This window comes from Centroberyx gerrardi, chromosome 24, assembly GCF_048128805.1.
Source record: "Centroberyx gerrardi isolate f3 chromosome 24, fCenGer3.hap1.cur.20231027, whole genome shotgun sequence".
NCBI classification, from domain to species: domain Eukaryota; kingdom Metazoa; phylum Chordata; class Actinopteri; order Beryciformes; family Berycidae; genus Centroberyx; species Centroberyx gerrardi.
This window is the reverse complement of record NC_136020.1, coordinates 17771111-17794293: the sequence shown is the minus strand read 5'-3', so window position 1 is coordinate 17794293 and position 23183 is coordinate 17771111. Positions and strand designations below refer to the sequence as shown.

Sequence of the window (23183 nt, the reverse complement as noted above, 5' to 3'; positions counted from 1 at the left end):
TCCATTGCCCTGGAAATATCTCAACGTAACGTCATATCCACGTGAATAACAAAAATACACCAACAAACAACATCGCCAACAGCTGTTTTTTTTTTGTTTTTTTTAAGTGTTTTAGGATATATTTTTTGAAAGAGGTTTTACACAAATGCTTGAGGACAGAAATAAATCTTTGTTAGTTTTATGCTTAAGGCTCAATTACCAGCTTTTTAGTCAAGAGGCAAGAATAAAGAAAAAGGTGTGGATGTCAGTAAAAGTATTGCAATAGTGCTTAACAAGAAGAATTCTGCCATAGCTTTCAGAAACTCACCATGTGCCATACAAAGGCAGGTTCACCAGATTTTGAATGCCATTATTTCACCTCATTATCACACACACAACAGAGAAGACCTCGACCATGGGTGTGAACACAAAAAAGTAGCACAAAAGGTACAAAAATAATAATCTCCCTTCAGAAATGAACGCAAGTTGTGAGGCTTAAAAAAAGCTATCACGAAAAACACAGAAAAATCACTCTCCCTCCCTACTTCTTTACACAAACCACATCCAAAGACTCGTCTTCCCAAGATGGTAAACTCCACAAGCGGGTTAGACCCGGAAACTCAAATGGCCCCGCACAGCAGAGAAAGAAAACCTTCAGGACACTGAGATACTTGATAAAGGAAGATCTGTGTTTCTAATGCCAGGAGGCACAAGGGAAAGAGACAGTAAAGACTGATAATTGCTGGGAAGGGAATTTCCCAGTTTTAAAGACACAGAAAAATACACACGCTATGATGATTGTGCTAACGAGTTGAAGTTAAAATTCATTTCTTTGATGAACGCTGACTTATTCAATTTGCCCCAAATGTGTGGTAAAAGCATTCATGATTGTACACGCTTCTGTGTGTGTGTGTGTGTGTGTGTGTGTACCTCGGCGCTGGGTGTCGCAGGCGTGGAAGATGGTGTCGAGTAGATCCTCCTCACAGATGAGACTAACTTCTGCCATATTCTCCCTCCTGGATTCAGAGGCCAATGTGGATCCTGTGCACATATACGCATACACACACACACGCACACGCACACACACACACACACACACACACACACAGAGCTGTTCAAGTTGCATAAAAGCCAAGCACATGATAGATTTTCCTTCAGGCACAGCAACAAACTGACACATGTACTGACTATAAAGATAATGAGAACAAGCCCAAGGCCCGTGAGTATGCATATACTGTATGCATATACAGTGTGTGTGTGTGTGTGTATGTGTGTGTGTGTGTGTGTGTGTGTGTGTGTATCTTCAAACCTGTGACTTTCAACATTGCGCCACAGTTCAACAATCACAATGTTCAAACAAGTTTTTTGTGGTTGTGAGTGTATTGTGTACATCATTATGCCAAACTTTGATGTTGAATCATAACTAAGCTATCTATAAGTTTATTGGCTAGACCAAAAACCTATTTCCATAACAAAGTCACATAAAGCTAGCCAAGGTTTAATTATTGTCCTTATCACTGAAGAGTATGGGATTCTTTGTTCATCCTGGTACTGAGAGCATTTGTCACCTAATTTGTTATTGATAGTTATGAATTAATGGATTTCTTGGATCTCTTGGATTTCTTGAATCTTGGATTTCATAAAGAGCTTTTCAATTTGGCAGTTGATTTCAGATTTTATCTTTTCAAAATTGTAGCTGGGCTGACAAAAATATGGGTTGCCATGGAGAAATAAAAAGTATTCCTGTGTTAAACGAGCGCAAACTCAAAATGACCAGCCTGCAAACAAAACTAAATATATGGAATTCAATCCAAGCAAACACTGTGCTGTCCTTGCTGGCACCTACAAATCACAGCAGACTGACAAAAGTTCACAGACAATAATCCATCATGTGTTCACTATAATAATCTGGAGGACAAGCCGCTCCTCCCTACCTCCGTCTCCCAGCGACAGTCTTTTGACAACCAGAGCCGGGTAGGGCAGCTCGCACTCCATGGCGCTCCCAGAATCCACGGAGCAGAAGTTGAGGTTGTAGGAGAGGATGCTGTGGCTCTGGGAGCACGGTCGGGCCGCCGGCGGGCTCCTGCTCTGCCTCTCGCCCTCGGGCTGCGTGAAGTGGGCTCCCCGCGAGAACGTGAAGTAAGGCGAGTCTTTGACCTGGCCGGCTGGCGTGGAGCAATACCTCTGCCATGTCTTACCCTGTCCCAAACTACTGCTGCTACCACCAGCACTGCTTCTCCTCTCTCCCAGAGTGCTGGTGATGGTGTATGTGATGTTAGCCGGCGTGGGGGGGTTGGTCGCCGGGGTGAAGGGGGCGGATGGGGTGGAGGGAGGGATAGCGGGGCCCCGGCTTTTCCTCGGAGAAGCAGTGTGGGTCAGCATCCCCTTCCCTCGCCCCTTCTCCCTCTCCCTCTCCTTCTCCTTCTCTCTGTCCCCCTCGTCTCCGTGGATGGCCTGCTTCTTCAGGATGGCCTCCAGGTTGTGCCTGAGGCCGCACTGCGGGCTGTCGTAGCTGCTGGACGAGAGCTTGGGGATCTGGAAGGGCGAGTTGGGCTCTCGGTCACCGCGCCACTGGATGGTCTGCAGCTTGCGGCAGATGCTGTCCACGGGGTTGTGGCGGCGCGTCGACTGGGGGGTGCAGTAGTCCATGCTGCTGGCGGCAGGGCTGGAGAGCTGGCTTCCTGGCTAGAGGAGAGGCTGAGGTCTGAGGGGAGACGAGCAAAACAATAAAACAATCAAAATGAGACATAAGGAAAGGAACTATCTAGAAGCCAGTAGAACCCACAGGGCTTACTGAGGAGCTCCTTCCCAGAAAGAAAATAAGTAATAAAAGTAAATAAATAAAAACAACAGGCAAGGCCAATTGTGAAATGGAGAATACACCATTAAATGAGACAGAGACAGGCAAACGTTAGAGACAGGGACATAAAAATCACATAGAAAACTTGGAGGAGCCATGCTGATTCTGCTGGTAGATAACCAACATTGTACAGCACGTAACAGTGCATGACATAATACACATAACATGTGCGAGTATAACATGATATATTCAGTATGTATAGGTTGTATAGGACAGTTTTCCCTGGTGGGAATAACTTGACAGCATCAGTGACAGGAAAGGTGCTGCTGGAGCTGGAGAGTGGTAGATGCCCACAGGAGTAGGATGGAACTATTTGGGACCAATATGGATGAGCCTGGTCTGACAAACACCAGTGATAGGCCGATACAGGACGGCTAATGCCAAGTAGTGATTATTAGTCCTAAGCTTCGATGGCTACTATTATAGACTGGAGTTGTGGTGATGAGTGCAGGCTGAACAAGCCTATTAAGGAAGGAGAAAGTGATGGAGGCAGGGGGGAGGAAGGAAGGAAAGAAGGAAGGAAGGAAGGTTGGATGGTTGGTTGGATAGAAGGATGAAAGAATGGTCTGTTCAAATCTCTCTAACCACACACGCAGCTGAGTATGAGACTAAACACTGAATCACGCAGGGAAAATCCAATAAGGTTGCATGCAATATCAGTCCACGACTTTTCAGACTTAAAATATTTGAGTCTAATAAAAAAAAATGTGCAAATGTACACAGATCTGGGGGAAAACAGGTGAGGCAAATCCTCTCTACAGGTGTGCAAATGAGCAAATTAATCAGTGCCGAGCAAAAGGTTCTTCCATCTGGAAAAAACTGAAGATACCCCGTGCACAGCAGTGCTTCTCTCCTGGGTGCCAGCTGGTGCAGGATAAACCAAAAAATCAATATTCCAGCGCACACCAGGATTGACACTATTTTATTAACAGATTACATTAAAAACAAAAAGGAGCGAACTACGCGTTTCGCATGTTGCTTCATCAGATTCGCTCTGTGCTTGATTGCCATCAGGTGTGTCTTTAAATAATCAGGTGTTGATTAGCGGAGAATCCAACAGGGTCACATTCCCCAATGCAAATGCACTTCAAAAAGTCAACAATAATAGGCAATAGCAAATATAATTCTACCGTACAAAATTAGATATAAATATTACATTTCCATTTGATAATGAGATACAATTAATGTTAGAGTACAAAATACATAGTATGGCTATTTCATCTCTAATAATAGTTCTTCCATCTGGCTTTCATTCTAGTGGCCAAAGTCTAATATTTATCTCATTTTGTCTCATGTAGCCCCTGTGGTTAGACTTGAACTTAATAAATACAAAAAGACCCTTATGAAATAGAGCGACAGTATTCCTATGATAAGGTCACTATTCCAATATCACAGCAAACTGTAAAATATCACGCAGCTACTACAGAAATTCCTTTATTAACACCACAGAAGATAAAAACTACATACCATAAACTCACTACAGAGTAACAAATACGCACTATAGGAATATTATAAGTATAATATAGTGGTTTTTCGTCGGTGGATGCAGCAGGTCGGCAATTTGTCCAGCATGCACCTGAGCGTCTAAAAACCTTCTCTGTCTGCTCTCTAAATTACCAAACCTTTGTTTTATTAACAAAATTAATGTTGATTGATGTTGTTTGCGCGACGGCTGCAAGAGAATATTCAATTTGTTACCTTGTAAATCTTGGAGGAGCAAATAATCCGCGTTGAAATGTTTGGCAAATTGTCCTGACGCACAGGGAGGAGAACCACGCACGCAGGTAGTTTGAAGCACAGCGCCACTGAGAAGTGGAGGGATTTAAAACCTCGGTGGATGGCCACGACTCTAAAAGTGAGCCGACACCCCCTCCCAGTGGTCTGCCTGCGTCACAGCACCCACTGAGATACAGGACAACACTGTTTTATTTCAGTTCAGGATGAAAACCACACGGAAAATCACTATAAGACTCCTACAGGGATTTATAGTGTTTCTGTGGTACTCAATCGTGAGTTTATAGTGACCTAACTGTATTTTATTTTGTTTTTATCAACTATGGCATCACTATAATATTCCTATAATAATCCTATAATATTCCTGTAGGGCTTTATAGTGTGTATGTGGTACTCAATAGTGAGTTTATAGTGACCTTAATGTACTTTATGGTATTTTTGCAATCTCTTATGGTATCACTATAATATTTCTATAGGATATCATATATGCTTTATAGTTTTGCTCCAATATTTGTATTGTATCCTTCTGAAATGTATTATAGGATTACTGTAGTGATTTTTCAAAAGGATAATAGCAGATAAATTACCTGTCTAAACAATATAATGCACAATAATGAATGCAGATTTTGAGCAAGGGAGTACTGGTGAAAAATGTTGGTTAAGGCAGCCGGTTAGGACTATAATTATAGCGCCCAAAAACCCATTATTAGACATAGACATAGATGGTTGTCATAGATGGAATAATGGTGGTGTGGGGAGGAGAGGAAAGTGGAGTGTGGCCCAGAGTCACCTCCCCAGAGTCACCTGTGTGTGTGTGTGTGTGTGTGTGTGTGTGTGTGTGTGTGTGTGTGTGAGTGAGAGAGAGAGAGAGAGAGAGAGAGAGAGAGAGAGAGAGAGGGAGAGAGAGAGATATGTAAATATGTTGAACGAGTTTTAACTGAGACTGAGGAATAATGAGCCTTTATTGGCCCGTAAGAAGGATCAATTCTGGCCTATAGGAGGAGTTTCTAAGATCAAACGTGTGATTTTCTAAGACTTTGCGCATGACTGCAATAAGTTCTATTGCGCCACTGTGGTTAATGCTTTGCAACACCATGTATCCCTTATGAAAGGGAACATTAGCAACATTTTAATACATTTTAAAGGTTAAAATGATAAGGTTATAGTGTAATGGAGCTACAATACGTAACAATTGTAGCCTACCTCTGAAAATCCTATAGTAGCCAAATACCATAGAAGATACAATAAATATATATTAAAAAATACCATCACAACACTTTCTATTGAGTACCACATGGACACACTATGTTCCAATAGACATATTACAGGAATATTAGTCTACCACTGAAACTCCTATAGGCCTAGTAGTCCAATAGAGGATAAAAACACCATAAAGTTTGATAAGGTCGATAAATACAACACACACACACACACACACACACACACACACACACACACACACACACACACACACACACACACACACACACACACACACAATATGAGTCCCGATGGGAATATTACAGTGACCCCATGAGAAAAAAGTACGATAAAGTCACTGTAAACACACTACAGAAACAACTACAGAAACAAGTCCCTATTGGAGTATTAGAATGATTTCATGTTGCGTCAGCCAAGTGGTTTATGCATTGCAGCGCAACATAGACAGCGCTTACAGTGATGAAACAGTAATTGGGTTAGTTTGAGGTCTCTGGTATCATTTCAGGACAATAATGGGACTCCCGCTCCAACATGTTTATTCTGTAAGCGGTTTAGCCGGCGGAGCCTGAACAGACGCAACTCCGCGTTTATTTTCATCATGGCGAGCCTCGTTTCAGACGTCGCTCCTGCTCTGAAGGTAAACCAACACACACACACATACACACATGCCCGGTTCACCCAATACCGGTCTGTACTGTGGCTTATCCTACAATATAGACTAGACTACCGGGATAAATATTAGGGATAAATATTGGTGACGCAGGTTGCGCTGTAATCTGCCGGATAGCCGAGACGCTCGTGCGGGTAAAACAGCCAGGTGTGTTGAGATAGTGTGTTACAGCTTACAACTAAAATATCCATGTCGTTGATTCTCTTACTATTTAGTGACATTTTATGTTACAACACTGTCACCTCCAGTGGTTCAGTCTAATGCCGTTTGGTTTTGGGTGGCCAGTGACGTAATTCTGCCACAATATCTATTTCTGTCCACGTCTGCATCAAAATATTGAATACAGTATACAGTAGCCTATGACTTTAATTACAATGATATAATGAACATGACGTTGATATAATGCAGCCTGCTTTCTCCAACGCTGAATGTGAGTAACCATCTTTTTATGAAAAATAAGTATAGCCTAATAATCCTATAATAAAATTTGCTATACAAATATCTAAGCAAAACTACTGTATAAGTCCCTATAGGAATATTATAGGAATGTTATAGTGATACCTGAGAAATTGGAACAATTTATAGACGCACACTATAGGAATATTATAGGTATTGTATTTTATAGTAATTTAAATAGGGATCAATATGTAGTGTGTCTAATTGGGAAGGTACCAATAGGTGAGCACTCCCAGGTTATTTGATATCAGCCACCTTCATAAATTATGCAAAACTGTCGAAAGGAATGTAAGATGTGTTGCGTTCACGCCCAGACAAAAACCTGTTCTTCTGGTTATCATTCATATAGGCATTACTGCACTCACTGCATTTGCATTTGCTATATTTGCTGTAAACTCTGTAAATTCTGTAAAATGGAGTGACACTGCATCTTATTATTTTCATTATTATGGTAACATCGTTCCGTTTCTCTCCAGGCGAGCGGTGACCTGTCCACCAGTCAAATGGTCGACAACAACATTCACAGCTTCAAGGTATTGACACAATCACTGTAAAGTTTGTGTTTTCTGTGAGTGTCGAGTTTGTAGCGTGGCTGATATGCAATGCTCCAACAGAGGTCAGTAAAGGTTGATCTGATTTTAATCCTTTTAAATGACATTTCTTCTTCATGGTGATGATTTAACGGCACCTACCCTCAGTACCTGCTCCAGCTGCAGCATCTTGAAGCTTCCTTGGAGTCCTGACACTCAGAAATCCCCCCTGTTACTCCACATATAAGCTGCTCCAGCACCGCTTCTTGTCCTCATGTTGCCAGGCGCAGTGCCGAAAAGGCCTTGGGAGTCACAGTCATTCGATGGCGTTTTCAGTTTGACAACATACACATGGAAAACTAATCCGACAGAGATCCCGGCCCTTGGATCCGTCAAAGTCGACTTGCTGTCAACTTCGGCTGATCGGCCTTTTCTAAGGCCTTCGATTTATCACTCGAGTTCCCTTCAAACAAAATGATCTCCATCTTGTTGTCATTGTTGGGACTCCTGTGCTCTCCCTCGTCCTCCTCCTCTTCCTCCTCCTGCTGTGCAGCCTGCTCAGCAGAATCCACTTTCCCAGCTCACGCTAAGTAGCTGGGGCTTTGCTTGTTTTCTGACCCTGACTGCCTGAGCAGTAGACAGCAGGCTCAGGTAGAGATTAGGGTGGACACGAGCAGACGTACACACACACACACATACACACACACACACACACACACAGGCACCTGCACCCATGCACATGCACTAGGAGGAACAGTGGCTTTGGGTTGGAGATGTGTGCCACCTTTTGCTTCCACTGAACGAATCGGAAGATAACTGCAAGTGTTGACCTTTGCCACTCTTCTGCAGATTGATTTTGTCACATTAGGCCCTTTGGTGTGTATGTGTGTGTGTGTGTGTGTGTGTGTGTGTGTGTGTGTGTGAAAGAGGGTTTCCCAACCTACTGTAGGTAAAGATTACCCCAGAATTTGGATCTGTCTGCCTGTCCTCAATCAGACAGACTAACCACCTGACAGATAACTGAATCTGGTCTTGCAGTGTCAAATTGGAGTGCCCCCCACCCATCCCTCCCTCCTCAGGTCTCTTACACACCTGAAGACAGGCGGGTATACAGCAGCGCTCATATTTATAGTCACTTAATCCTGGCCAAACGCCAGCTGGACTGTATGTGAGGTGAGGGAGGCAGGTAACAGTGAAGATGGATTATGGCTCATACTGAGGACACAGATACCGTCTAGTCACTATTTATAGACTACCACTGCGTTGCTGTGAGTTGCGGTTGGTCACTAACGGCCAGTTTGTCTTACAGCGTGCAAACTGACCCAATGATTGAAATAGAAATGCATGTAAGATGTCAACAATGTTCAATAGTTGCCAAAAGATGTTAAAGAAGCTAAGATCCCAGAGTCTGTCCCACAGAGAAGGCAGATACTTTCTGGAGAGAGAATTGTCCTCTGAAAATACTATTAAAAGAGGTGAAATAATGAGTATTTATAGTATTTGAGTATTTATAGGTGTGGCCATTTAATTACACATCGGAAAGACAAATAATCAGAAACAGTAAGAGTTTATTGGTGACTTTCTGTGAGAAGAAGGCCTATGAGAAAATAAAACGCTCGGTGTAATCTGACTACTCTCAGACGCTGCTGTGCTGCGGTCGCTCATCACTTCTCAGTCTCTGTAATCTGGGATTACAGTGCAGGCGAACCTCCCGCACCAGGGGGGGGAGGAGCTAACACGGCCAGCCTAATCCCGACCACAGCCAATCAGAACAGAGAACTGCCTGAGTGACGGGCAGAGGAGGAAGTGTCGCCTCTTGAATAGGAGAATCATGTTGGAATAACTCGTTTTTTTTGCATAACAGATGGAAAGATCAGCACTCCCAATTGTTTTTCTACTCACAGTTCTATCAGGCGACAGTGAAGATGACACATGTTTTCACCCAAAGCCGCTGTTAGCACCGTAGGGGTTGTAGGGTGACATAGTGAATAGGGAGAATGCCTTTCAACTGGATGAGCCAGATTCAAGCATCCGCCCTGCTGAAGTGTCCTTGAGCAAGACACTGAGTCCCTACCAGCTCCAGGGTGCTGCTCTGTATCTGAGCCTGACCTTTGACCTCCCGGTATAGCGGGGTCAAGAAAAAAGAGATTTTCCAAACAGATCCACAAAGCATCACACTGATTATTACAGTGTTCTTGTTTTTTCTCTTGTCCCCATATATCCACAGCATGGGAGAAGTTACAGTGTAACTGGCCTAATGTTGGGTTTAAATGTGATAACCCAGCTGCTCAAAAATGTACTGCTGAGGAGGAGTGACCAGAAGTTACCTTTGGCTTTTGCTGCTCATGGCAATCTGTCAGTCAGCCTGTCACATTGTCACTGCTACAGCCCATAGCGACCCCTGCTGGTCACACTCAATTAGAGACAAGGAATTTGACCAGGAAATAGACTGCTACTGTTTTTATTTGATGAACTGATTTTAATGTGATGTTGCTTTTAGCACTAACATCGCTGTTGCATTATATTATTGCTGGTGGGATGTATAAGGTTACTTGAGGTCCTGTGGAGGCCTCTCTCTTCTTGACTGCCTGTCATCTGTTATGTTCATGTTGTGTGGTTATCGTTGTGTCTGTATTTTATATCACTGCTGCAAACAGAATTTCCCCTCGCGGATAATAAATATTTGACTTGACTTGACTTGACTAGAGGGAAAACAGAACTGAGAAGTGAGAGCGTCTGTCAGCCAGATATCTCAAAGATTTATGAATGGACTTCCGTGAAATCTTGTGTACAGATAGGCCATGGGCCAAGGAATTATTGGTTAGATTATGGTGGTGATCTGGATCTGGAATTTCTGCTGTTAGATGATTATCTTTTTTAGCGATAACTTTGAAACTAACGGAGCTAGAAACTTTAAGCAATAGATGTTGTTTAAGGGATGTTGTTTAAGGGAATTGGCAGAGGTTTGTGCTTTCTGAGAGTCTTCTTGTTTTCAGATGGAACAGTTGAAAAACATAGCAAACTGGAGAGAGAAAAGTGGATTCATACCATGTATTCAGCCTCACCTTGCTTCACATTAGTTCCACACATTCACACCTTAAGGGCACATCAACCGCAGTTGTTAAGGGAGGGGAGAGTGTTTTTCATTCACTTCTGCCCAGAGAAGCAAGTCCACTTCTCTAACATGTCCCCACATTTGACTATTTCCCAGGCAAGCACACTACAGAAACTGTATTTCACTGTCTGTTAACCTGCTTGCCTTGAAATCTCTTTCAATGGGAATCTGAGAAGAGTGATAACCATTTATTTGATGCTCTTATCCAGAGTGACTTACGATGAGTGCAGCAGTAGGATAAGCATAAATTCTTAGATCACCAACAAAGGTCAGAGCCATAGTACGCAGATGATGTTCCTGCGGCCCTAGAATGATCATGTATATAAACAGTGTTAGTAAAAGAAATAGGAGCAACAAGAGCTAAGGACAGAGGCAGAAGGCATTGTTTTTTAATTTCAAGATGAGAGTAGATTGGAACAAGTAGAGGAGGAAGATACTGTATGGGAGAGGTGATACAATTCAGGGAGGAGAGATGAGATGAAGAGGTGAGTTTTCAATTACAGAATGGACCAATCCTTAATTAACACTTACTCATGATGCTAATTAGGATTGGTTTTTCCTTTACAGGTGACTAGGAATTAGTTGAAATGTGAACAAGTTGCTGCTTAAATGAAACGTTGATACAAACTACATTCTAACCTCTGCTGTTGTGTTTGCACCAGGCAGCTGACCTGGTGATCCAGCTGTCCTCGACCCCCAAGACCAAACCGGACCTGTCCAACCTCGTGTTCGGGACCGTCTTCACTGACCACATGCTGACCATAGAGTGGAGCGCGGCCGAGGGCTGGCAGGTACCCCACATCAAGCCCTTTGGGAACCTGTCTCTCCATCCGGCCTGCTCATCCCTGCACTACGCCATACAGGTACAGTGAGCACTCTCAGACCAGGTGTAAACTTCCTCCTCAAATTAGATTTTTTTCCATCTATGGGGTTAAAAAAATGACAAAAATATAATCTCATGTTTCTTTTAGAGTCCCCCCACAATGGTTGTTTGTTATTTATAATTGCATGCATCAACAAGGACATGCCTTTAATTGTACACAATTAATCCAATGGCAATGTGAGGTTCAGATAAAAACAAATTCTTCCTAATTTCTATCTTCTTCTACCTTCCTCTACTTTGTTAGGCTGAATTTATCTGAGTAGTTTTCTGCAGCGCTTAACACACGGGCTCCTAACCTTTTTTCAGAAGATCAAAATAAATAAATAAATACTAGCCTTAACTAATAGAGCATGTGTCATAACAGTTACAAAGTGCTTCACAAGATCAATAAAAATGACATTTATATAGGCTTTTCAAACTCCATGGCTTCCATAGTGGTTTCTGTGTAGTCCAAAAGCTGTTTGCAGTACATGTTCATTTTAAAATAACATTTATCTATTAAAACAGCTATTTTAGCCATTTTCTAGGAACCCTATTTTCAGACCAGGAGACCCCGCATGGGGACTCGACTCCATGGTTTGGAAATCCTGCTTTAGATTGTTAATACCTATAAAATTCAAAACAAGGTGTATGATGATACCGCATTAAACAACATGGAGTAAAGACAAGGATGCAATGCACATATGCAGTGCTCAGGTTAACCTTTATATTACAGTAAGAAATGGTTAAATGGAGACAGACAAAAGCAGAAAGACAAAACACATTCTATAGTTGCAACTTTTTCATCCCATTGTTAATCTAAATGCAGGTCTATTTAGCAGCAGTGTCATGAAAAATGTCCCCTGCCTAACATGCAGTGTTATCTTTGGTGCAGCACAAGCCTTATTTCTACATTTGGATGAAGGAGTGGACCTCCAGACCTCCATGTCGGTTAGTTACCGTGAGGTTTAACGACACAACGTTCAATTCCATTACCGTAAGGAATTAAAATGAGTGTTGGTCTGCTTTTGAGGTCATTGTCAGCGAGGCTAAGTGGCTGCTGGCACTGTAATCAGCCCATTATCTGTTGTCTTTGTTCCGACGTCTTACACAGAGTTCAACTCCGCCGCCAGGCAAATGAAAGGCTCTGCCTCACATCTTCGACCTCATTACATCTGCTTTCAGGCCGAGCCGCCGCTTGAGGGTTCGAGACAGAAAGCTTATTGTACTTTTGATAGAATGGCTGCTGTAACAGTTGAAGGCCACAGAGCGTGAAGAATAGAGGATTTTTTTTATTTTTTTATCTAGTTCTATTCTTTTCATGTTTCTTTTTCAATTTGCGATATAAATAGCTGTGGGAGGATAACAAATGTTCTCAAGGCTACTCTATCATCTTGCTCTGTCATTGACTTTGTTTTCTTCGCTGTGCGAGTCAAAGTGGGGCTCCCCATGGCTCCCCGAGAATATAACCTTTCTTTTCCTTTCTTTTGTCTAATTTGTTTTGTAGGAATAAACCCCTCATCTCTTCTATTCTCTTTTCTCCTTTATTCTCTTCTCTCCTCGTTTCTTCTCTCCTCTCCTCTCATCTTGTCTCCTCTCCTCTCGTCTTCTTTCCTCGTCTCTTCTCTTCTCTCCTCATCTCTCCTCTTCTTTCTCTTATCCAGTTGTTTGAGGGGATGAAGGCGTACCGCGGGTCCGACAGCAGAGTGCGTCTCTTCAGGCCGATGCTCAACATGAGCCGCATGGCCAAGTCTGCTGAGAGAGCCTGCCTGCCTGTAAGAACATGACGATGGATGTAGAGATGAGAAAATGCATGGACGGATGGATAGATGAGAGAATAGATGAACAAATGGATAGAGAGAGTGATGAACAAAAAACTGCTTTTACCTACAAACTGTAACACAAGTTTAACGTAATGTTCCACTTGTGCTATTTCACCTCTTTGCCACCTCTTACCTTCATTCTTTGTTTCTCTGTCCTTTTCTCTCTCTCCCTCTCCTCTCCTTCTTCTCCTCCCTCTCTCCCTCCTCCAGGCCTTTAATCGGTCCGAGCTGCTGGAGTGTATCAAGCGGCTGGTAGAGATTGATCAGGACTGGGTTCCTCAGTCTGACTCAGCCAGCCTCTACATCAGACCAACTTTTCTGGGCATAGAGGTAAGGAGGGTCTATAATGGATCTATAATATCTCAAGTTTTGCGTATTTTTCATGTTTTTACTGGAGCTGAACGTTTGCACAGCCCCTTATGTGGAGGATAAGACTCATAACCTGAAGATACATGAAGACATTTTGAAACCCATTGTAGAAAATTAAAAATGCAGTGTCATCCTAAAAATAAAGCTGGTTTTCTTAATTTCCGATAAGTTGACAGTTTAGATATGATACTTTCACGTTCAGCAGCAATAGGCTCATAAACATGCATATTAAAGCAAAAAATAGGGCGAAAATTCCCTTTCGATGGCTGAGAAATGAGCAACATTTGAATTTTCTGGACAATTCCTCTGGGAAATAAGGCGACAATGCAAATAAATAGCTGAAATTATATGACTTAACTGCTTTGAAGCCAAAGATAGTGCCAGTTCCACATGCATCCACTCCATATGCCTTCCTAGTCAGTTGGTGAAGAAATTAGTGGAAAAAATTGATGACTGATTTTTGTATTTGTACGAGTCTTTGAAGGATTTCACTCCAAATGCTGTATAACCATTTTGGAAAAAAATTTTGTTACCTGAATATTCATCAAAAACACAGATGATTTTATCCTCAAAAACAAGTGTTTTGAATACAAAGGCCTTTAGATGGTTCATAACTTTAATAAAAACCCAAACTGTGCTTAACTTTCGTACGAGTAAGCTTCATGTTTTTTTTTTCAAATGGACGATACATCATTTTGGAATTAAACTAACTTAATCTGTGTGTGTGTGTGTGTGTGTGTGTGTGTCCCACGGTAGCCATCTCTGGGTGTGAAGAAGCCGTCCCGGGCCTTGCTGTTTGTGATCCTGAGTCCAGTGGGATCCTACTTCAGCACCGGGGCGAAGCCGATCTCCCTGTGGGCCGACCCCAAATACATACGGGCCTGGAAAGGAGGGACTGGGGACTGCAAGATGGGAGGGTGGGTGGGCACATACACACACATACATGTGATTATTTTGTTCAATGAATCAAACCTTTTCTGATGTAAAATGCATCTCCTGTAAAGTTAAATGAGCCTGGGTTCATGGCGTTTGGTGTTATACGCTTTATCATACACACTGTTATACTTCATACACATAGTCATACTAGAACACACACATAGAGCAACATGCATGCACGCTTTGTTCTGCATTTCAGACATTTATCTAACGCTCTTGTAAGATAGAGAAGTGTAAGGAAAGGAAGTAAGACAAATACACACACACTCAGGCAAAAAGTATGTGCGTGTGTGTGTGTATGTGATGGACACGTGATATCATGTCCATCATCATGGGGATACAGTACCTGGTATGCTTTGTATTTGAATGTAAGCTTTTGTACAAGCCATAAGGATCAAATGGGCCTTCTATCTCAATCTCAAAAACATTTCTAAAACATGATACATTCTGTTTAGATTATTAAAATTTAAAATTCCTATTTTAGCCCCATGCAGTGACACTCCTCTAACTGCAAACAAGGTAGCAGATTGTGAAAAAAAAAAAAGTTTGAATCCCTGTAATTTACCCCTGACACAAATTCTGCTATTGCCAAAGTTTCTGCTAATAGTTTTCAGTGGATTCAGGGATAAAGAGCTTTGCGTTGCATTGTGGCACTTTATCAAAGGGTCACACACTCACTGCTGTTTCTGGCAGCGACATTGTGTCCACACACACACGCGCGCACACACAATACTATTACTATAAAATAATACTACTAGTAAGACCGTAAAATGTTGTCACAAATCTCCTTCACCACAGTTACATAACCCATTTTAGACATTGTTTTATACATATGTTTTAGTTTATGGTCTACATTTAATCTGTGTCTATCAACTACACAGCTCAGAAATCTTCTATACTATGAAATACATATTTGAATAATATACAGTATATAATATACCATATAAACTGTCCTACAAATGCAGACAGCAGCAACGACTTTTTGTGTTTCAAGGGTCAAAAGTCATGATTACATTGTAGATTTCTTATCAACAAAAATTAAATCCATAGATGCTTATTTAAATATACTATTGCCTTGTGTACTAACAGTGATTTTGTTGGGACAGGAGATACAATTTGAAGTCCTTTTTCTCTGTTTCACCACCCATGCATTTGCACACAGCACTGTAGCCACTAAAGCATAAATTATATTATTGCCTTGGGTTTTTGCAGGAACTATGGAGCGTCCATCTCAGCCCAGTATGAAGCAGTGGATTATGGGTGCCAGCAGGTGCTGTGGCTGTATGGTGAGGACCACCAGATCACTGAGGTGGGAACCATGAACGTCTTCCTGTACTGGATCAATGAGAACGGAGGTTAGTCCACAATACCAGAACCCCTTTAATTTGTTAAGTATTGTATTGGTAAAGAAGCCATTTGAAGCATCTCTAATTCATAGATGTCATGTGTCAAGGGCAAAGACTAGGACCCAAATGCAAACACCGGTAGACAGAGTTCATAGGCTGAAGCAGAAAGCTTTACTGGCAGTATGAGGCAGTAGTACAGATGACAACAGGTAATCCGAAAGGCAAACAATCCAAATCGGCTGGCAGGCGAAGGGAACAGAGAATCAAAAAGATCTGGCAGGAAACTGGGCTTGAAGACAATGACACTAATACAACACAGACGATCTGACAAATACTACTGGGGAACACAGACTATATGTACACACTGAGACTAATGAGAACAGGGAACAGCTGGCTGGATGGGATGAGTCTGGGAGCTGATAGGCTGATAGCAGACAGGTGAAGGCGGAACAAAGACACAGGACTAATTGGCTGATGGCAGACAGGTGTGTAGGTGCAAGAGGAGGGAACCCAGAAGGCAAGGCAGGAACTACAGGGCCTGGGAGAAACAAAGGGAACACACAGGCACACAGACACAGAGACAAGACTAGGGAGAGATGGAGGTAAAGTCCGAGGACATCTGGTGGACCGTGACAATAGGATTTCCATGACTGTTTCCAATCAAATGTGTGCTGCTTGACATTGCTGTCCTCTCCTCTGCTTCTCCTCCTGTTAAAACAAGGCTGAGCTGCAACAAAAGCATCCTGTATCTGCCACTTTCACTGCATACTGGAAGCTTTCCCCTTCTGCCCTCTCCCATTGTACTTATTGTTAACTTGAAGGACTGTGGACTTGTTCTGACTCAATCATTCCCTTTTTCACCAGATTGTGAAAATGATTTTCAATTTGGACAAATATGGTTATATCCATCAAAATGCAATTAACAGTGGCCTTCAACACCAGGGTCACTCCCAGGAAAGGAAAAGTTACTGGCAGCCAAGCAAAGCAGTAACATGTTCTTGGTTGAATCCAGGATCCAGAGATAACTGTGCAACTGTGACCTCTAGTGGCTGTGCAGTGTCAATACAACATGAAGGCATGTAGTATCTCCTCCTTGTGTTTTTCTCCAGAGGAGGAGCTGGTGACGCCGCCTCTAGACGGCATCATCCTGCCTGGCATAACCAGACAGAGCATCGTGGAACTAACCAGGAAATGGGTGAGAGAGAGAGAGAGAGAGAGAGAGAGAGAGAGGATGTATATGTATGGGTATGTTTGTGTGTCTGTGTGCATGCACATCTGTATTCTTGTGACTGTAAGCGTGCATGCATGTGTGTGTCTACAAATGCTCATGTGCATGCACGGCTGCTCTGGAGGCAGAAATAAAGCGGTAGTTTTTTTGAGCGCAAGCTAACCGGCAAACTTGAATGGCAAAGACAGAACTCTGGTCAAAATATAAATAATAATTAGAAATGGAAATGGCCTCCTTTTTCATTCATTCATTCATGACCATGGCATTCATGATCTTGGAAGGTCAGCAGCTAACTAATCTAGATAAGTAAGTAGGCTGTGGCTTGATTGCATTTTTTCAGTTAGTAGCAGAGTGCTAGCCTTAATAATATTAGCTTCCTCCTCTCTTACCTGTTGCCTTTTGCACTGGGCTTCAAACGTTACTTTGCCAGAAAAACTGTGGTTCTTTGGCTCCGCCCACAGAGGTTCAACTCAACCACTGAGATTGTTTCTGCCTCCAGAGAGAAATGTTTGTACAACTAAAACTCCAGTCTGCAAACCATTCCCTGGAGAAATTATTGCTAAAGACAAGGCCTAAAGTGGCCACATGTATGTATGAATTTTCTAAACAGCCTTTTATTTGTGGCTCCTGTGCTCTCTCTCCCCTCCCATCCTCTCTCCTCCTCCCAGGATGAGTTTAAGGTGACGGAGCGCCACCTGACCATGGGGGATCTGTGCTGCGCTCTGAAGGAACAGCGGGTGAAGGAGATGTTTGGCTCCGGCACCGCCTGCGTGGTCAGCCCAGTGGGGGACATCCTCTACCAGGGAGAGGTACGACACTTATCTTTCTATCTCTCTATCTATCCACCAATATAAACAATTCCATTTTCAGAAACATGTTTAATCTTCAAGTTCTTCCGCGGTCATTGCTGTGGTGTCTCTGCACTGCACTTCCCAGAGCTCGCCTGTCAATCAAACAATGTGGGCGGGACTGTGACGTCTTTTCCCTTGGTTTGAGTTTCTGTAGGCGGTGCTCTTTTCTTTGTCTGTCCAGCCATGGTGGCTATCGCTGCTCATGCTAACTACCCAGTTCTTCTTCTGTTGATTCCAAACAAACTATTGCTGCTGTTGGAAATGTGTAGCCTCACTTCATGTAAGGCAGAGGATTTTCCCCAGGCAAGACCTACCAGACACTGGGTGTTTAGAACAGAACAAATGTAAAAGCTTTCATGACCTGGGTCTAGGTTGAATCACCATTTTGTTATATCAACTGGCAGCAAAATGGACATTTATTCATATGAAAATGTTGTGGATTATCATTTTAATTTAGTCTTTTTTTCCTTAAAAGACCCTATCCTATATAAATTACATCAGTTGTATACTACTTACTATAATGTATACTAAGAATTTACATCATAAAGCCTTAAAATGTGGGTAAACTCTATTCTGCAAATAAGAAGGTGGGTAAACTGAGTTTATGTGGGTTTACTGTATGTATCCCTGTATATATCTATCCATCTATCTGTCTGTCATCCATCTCTGTATGTGACTACGTTTAAGATCCATTTTGGTTTGTTTAACCTACTTTGAAATTGTAATATGCCCTTATTATAGATTACCTGTCAATGAAAGAATTCATATTTTCTTCTCTGAAAAATTGCTCCTTTTTTTTTTTGCTCTCAAGAATGAAACACTTTCCTCACAGATGATTCTGGCATCCTGCTTTACACTGACATGTTGAGTGATGGGCTAGGTGTATTTACAGGAGCTCTTCTCCAGTCTTGGAAAAGCAATAATCATTACCTCATGGCTGATACTTTTAGGTGTAGCCCGTCTATAATTTCTCATTTTATCATTGCACACTTGAAGCCTTATTTTGCCCTCTCCTATTGTGCTTCTTGATAACTTGAAGGACTTTGGACTTCTGACTGGAGCATCTTTTTTCTTTTGCAGTTAATGAGTTTTTTAATATGAAAGTGTTTTATATAGAACATTATTAAAATAAAGTAGTAAGAAAAAGTAGTTATATGTAAATAGTTTCCAAAGTGTTAGTAGTTCAGAGCTTGATGAATGAGGCTCATGGTCTCTTGTGACCAGATGGACAGTTTTCAACTTTCGAAGGTTATCAGAGCCTGTGGCGGCTTGTTTTAATATGTTTCCATACTTAATATGTTATTTGGTATAGAATTTAATATGTTATTATATTTAATATGGTAACAAGTAGTTTCGCATAAACTGATTATCTTGTTAAAATTATGTGTGTGTGTGTGTGTGTGTGTGTGTGTGTGTGTGTGTGTTTCTAGCACTTGCACATTCCCTGTCAGGAGGAAAACTCCCAGCTGGCTTCCCGACTGGTCAAAGAACTCACAGATATGCAGGTTGGTGGATGCATGTGCGCACACACACACACACACACACACACACACACAGATGTTTCCCCTTGCTCAGTAACATTAACAGCTGGGTGAGCATCTGTCTTCCCTGCACCCCTGTCACCCTTAGGACTCTGTTTCCATGTAGTACCAGGCTCCTGTAATTAAAGCCTTCAGACGTGTTACTATAGGAGGACATTTTGACACCAGCCATTGTAGGAAGGACAGCTTCCCTAGTTCCTGTTGTAGCTAGGAAACCAGTGCTTTGCAGCCCCCCTGGTGCGCTGAAAGTACAAACCTGTCAAAGAATGAAAAGTGGAAATGGAAGTGGAAGTGGGCGGAGCTACAGGGCTGAAAGGGCCTGCAGTGTAAATGTGAACACTTTGAAAATGTATTATACTTCGGCTATCAAGTGTATTTATGCTCTGGCGGTATTGTTAATGCTTGGCAACTCATTCTCATTCAGTCTCCTACTCAAAAAATATATATTAGCGACTAATCAACATTAATTAGCAAAGAGGCTTCATTGATAATAAATTGAAATGTTGATGCTGACATATTGAATTGGAAACATGGCCAATGAAAGGCAAGGGCAGGCCTAACAAACCGTAACAGAAATATTCATGAGGTGACTTCTCATCTTCCATCCTGCATAATTTGCATTGCAGGACTATTATCCAATATATCACTCAATAAAATAAAATTACCAGTTAATGGTAAGGTTATTTATAAATTAGATTTTAGAACAAACCCCCCCTGGTCCTTACTCAATGTATACCTACTGCACACATTATCTAGTGGGTAAACCCTATAATGCCTCTAATGGGTGAAATATCTTATTAAGTAATGAGCAATAATTTGAAAAGTGAATATTACACATGCCCTAGAAGTACGCCGCCTCTGCTGTCTTTAATGATCTGCACAACACTTCACTTTTAAACAGATTTATAATGTGCTTTGCTGAAGGCCTAATTTGTGTTAATGAGTGTGTTATGTATCGCTAATTTTTTGTGATTGTATTGTGTAATGAGCCTATTATAAGGAATATGGACTTCCTTATTTTCCCCCTTATTTTGGGGAGGCCGTCATATGGTTGAGAACACTGTCAAGACTAGAAGGCAGCTGCAGCTTCTGTAAATGTTTATGCTTGTTTAGTCCCGGATGTCGGACTTTCCCCACCAGCACTTAAACGCAGCGTAATAGTTATGGCTAAAAAATGAAAATCGTCTAATAATGGAAATCCCAGGAAATCACCACCAAAATCGAATCGAATGATTGGACCGAGGCCGATCTGTCCATCAAATCTCAGCCAATTTCATTTCGTAACGTTTTGACATTGGAGGTAACAGATACTATCGAGCGAACCCTAAAAATTATCTTATCTTTTCTTACACTGAATGAAAAGTCCACAACGGTGATTATGGGTGGGTATGATCTCCGACTTGAGTTTGCCAGGTGAGATGTGAGCTCGGTCTGCATGATATTATAATGAGTGTCCTCGGTTTACTAGTGTTTACTCACAAATATTCATGACTTGGGGCGGGTGTAAAGTTTGATGTAGTAAATACATAGGGTAGAGTAGGGTAAATATGGGTTGAGTTTACAGTCTTCCACTTCCAAATCATAAACAGAACTACAAACACCTGCGAGGCTCCTGATTCGTGTCGACTATCTATCTTAAACACCCTCTTTGACTGAGCGGACTCTTTGATGTTCAGCCCTCCTGAACTCCCAAACTTCCTCTAAAAACTTTGATTAGTTGATGTGGCTAATCTCTCCTCTTCTTTTCTTTGTCTTTGTCTCTCTCTCTCTCTCTCTCTCTCTCCCTCTCTCTCTCTCTCTGTCTCTCTCTCTTTTGTCACTCTTCCTCTGCTTCATCTCTGTTTGTTTCTCGTCTGTCTGGTCAGTCCGGGGCAGGTGATTAGCATATCTGCTCTCTCCATCAGCATGGCCTTGTATACTTGCGTGTTATGTGTGTATATGCGTGTGTCTATATGCGTGTATGTGTGTTTGTAAGAAGCGCATCTATATGTGTTTTATGTCTTGTCTGCATGTGTGCGGGGGGGCCTGTAGCGATAGCATCTTTCTTGTGGTTCAGAGAGAGTGAGAGAAGAGAGAGAGAGAGAGAGAGAGAGAGAGTTGTTGAGCGAGGAGAGTTGCAGATAGGGGCAAGACAAACTCCTGAATGCGCTCATTAAGCTCGCCATAATTACACAAACTCAATTATTGCCTCAGCCTTTTGTGATCTTCAAAGCCAAGACGCTGCAAATGAAGCCTCGAACAAGTGGAGGAGGAGGTAGAAGAGTGTGTGTGTGTGTATGTGTGTGTGTGTGTGTGTGTGTGTGTGTTGGGGGGGGGGGGAGGGGGTGATGGGGAATGGGCGGCAGCAAAGCTTAATGAACAATAAAATCGACAAAACGCTCGAAAAACGCCGCGCTCCTTCCGCGATGCTGTTAAATCTGTTGACATTTCATTTGGAGGGAAACGGTACGCCGTTATCCCCCCTCCCCCCCCCACCCCCCCCCCCACCCCCCCCTCTTGAAGACAACATTGTGCAACAAACAAACGAGTGGTCTGAGGCAGCAGATGAAAGATGGGTTTACTAAGTCGCCCCGCTGTTCCTCTTTCAAGTTAATTAGAAATCACATTCTTTTGTTTCCCCTTCGCAGGCGCTTATTTACTTTCTCACTTCGACCATTAGAACAAATTTGCAACATGAGACGCAAATAATTGGATTTGTCTCCGCGGCTGTCACGGATTGGGGAACATTTTGTTTTGATTTTTATTATCTTTTTTTTTTTTTTTCTTTTTTTTTTTGTCTGTTGTGTTGTGTTCTGTTTGGTGGCTGAGTTTGCAGATTTGCTCGCGGATATTTGTTTTCATTTTCTGATTCGTGTTTTGCTCGCAATTAAGCGGCGCCGGGCGAGAGAAGTTTAGCAGCTGGGGAGAAGAAACTGGTTCCTGCTTTTGGGCCCAGTGGGACCCGAGACTCTCTCTTTTAACCTGTTCATGACCTTTGCTCTCTTACAGTACGGCCGCACCCCTAGTGACTGGACCGTCCTGGTGTAGCGGAGACAACGGAACCTGGAACACACACACACACACACACACACACACACACAATCACGCACATGTCTACACAGAAAGACACAATACAGTATGAAAGCAATACAACCAAACAGACATTCATATCCCAAAGACAGGCTACAGAAACCATGCACATGTTACGCACAAGTAACACATACACACGCTAAAAATATGCAAGATGGTACAAACTATTTATTAGCACAAGAAGTCTTGTGCATGTACTTTTAGATGTGCAATAATCTCACTCTAACTGCAATATAACTGCTGGATAGCCAAAGTGGAAGCTGAAGTGTCTCTGCACCACTTTACCTCCCTCAACACTTTAATTAACGACTAACGCACAACTGTCCACAGTAATTAGCAGAACTTCAAGTAATGTCTCACCCGTACACATGCAATACTGCACAATATCTTACAGTATTCCACCGTGACTCGCTCTGCTAGTCCTCTCTCCTTCACAGAATAATTCCCATAAAGCGTCTTAGGTTTTTACACCTGGCATTAACAGCGTCCTGGGTGATCGGATTGTAATCAGATGCAAAAAAAAACGCATAAAATCCAGGTGTAGATGAACCCAGCATGTGTGAGAGTGGGATTCCATCATCCAAAACCACATC

The 23183-nt window shown here is 42.3% G+C and overlaps 2 protein-coding genes across 3 annotated transcripts in view; one reads left to right on the top strand and one right to left on the bottom strand.

The window, feature by feature from the left end:
* The window catches only part of lrmp (lymphoid-restricted membrane protein), a 40993-nt gene extending 38365 nt beyond the window's left edge, over window positions 1-2628 (bottom strand). The window contains exons 1-2 of the mRNA XM_071900488.2: window positions 1914-2628; window positions 910-1020 (exon numbers count right to left, since the gene is read on the bottom strand). Coding sequence (XP_071756589.2) covers window positions 910-1020; window positions 1914-2628 — 826 coding nt within the window. The remainder of the gene's footprint in view (window positions 1-909; window positions 1021-1913) is intronic.
* Window positions 2629-11302: 8674 nt separating this feature from the next.
* On the top strand, window positions 11303-22548 carry bcat1 (branched chain amino-acid transaminase 1, cytosolic). Of its 2 annotated transcripts, none has more exons than XM_071900482.2 (9): window positions 11303-11428; window positions 13092-13202; window positions 13461-13580; window positions 14376-14536; window positions 15768-15910; window positions 17011-17096; window positions 17798-17938; window positions 19411-19485; window positions 22510-22548. In XM_071900482.2, exons 1-9 carry the CDS (start codon window positions 11318-11320, stop codon window positions 22546-22548), a joined length of 987 nt encoding a protein of 328 aa, XP_071756583.1. In that variant the 5' UTR covers window positions 11303-11317. The 2 variants fall into 2 exon arrangements, with proteins under 2 accessions (XP_071756583.1, XP_071756584.2); XM_071900483.2 differs by having other exon boundaries at window positions 13461-13616.
* The last annotated feature ends 635 nt before the right edge of the window (window positions 22549-23183 follow it).

Coding starts and splice junctions, on each gene's coding strand:
- bcat1 (XM_071900483.2), top strand. CDS start 11,318: ATGCTGACCATAGAGTGGAGCGCGGCCGAGGGCTGGCAGGTACCCCAC. Junction 11,429..13,091: donor CCCTGCACTACGCCATACAG/GTACAGTGAGCA, acceptor TCTCTTATCCAG/TTGTTTGAGGGGATGAAGGC. Junction 13,617..14,375: donor ATGGATCTATAATATCTCAA/GTTTTGCGTATT, acceptor GTCCCACGGTAG/CCATCTCTGGGTGTGAAGAA.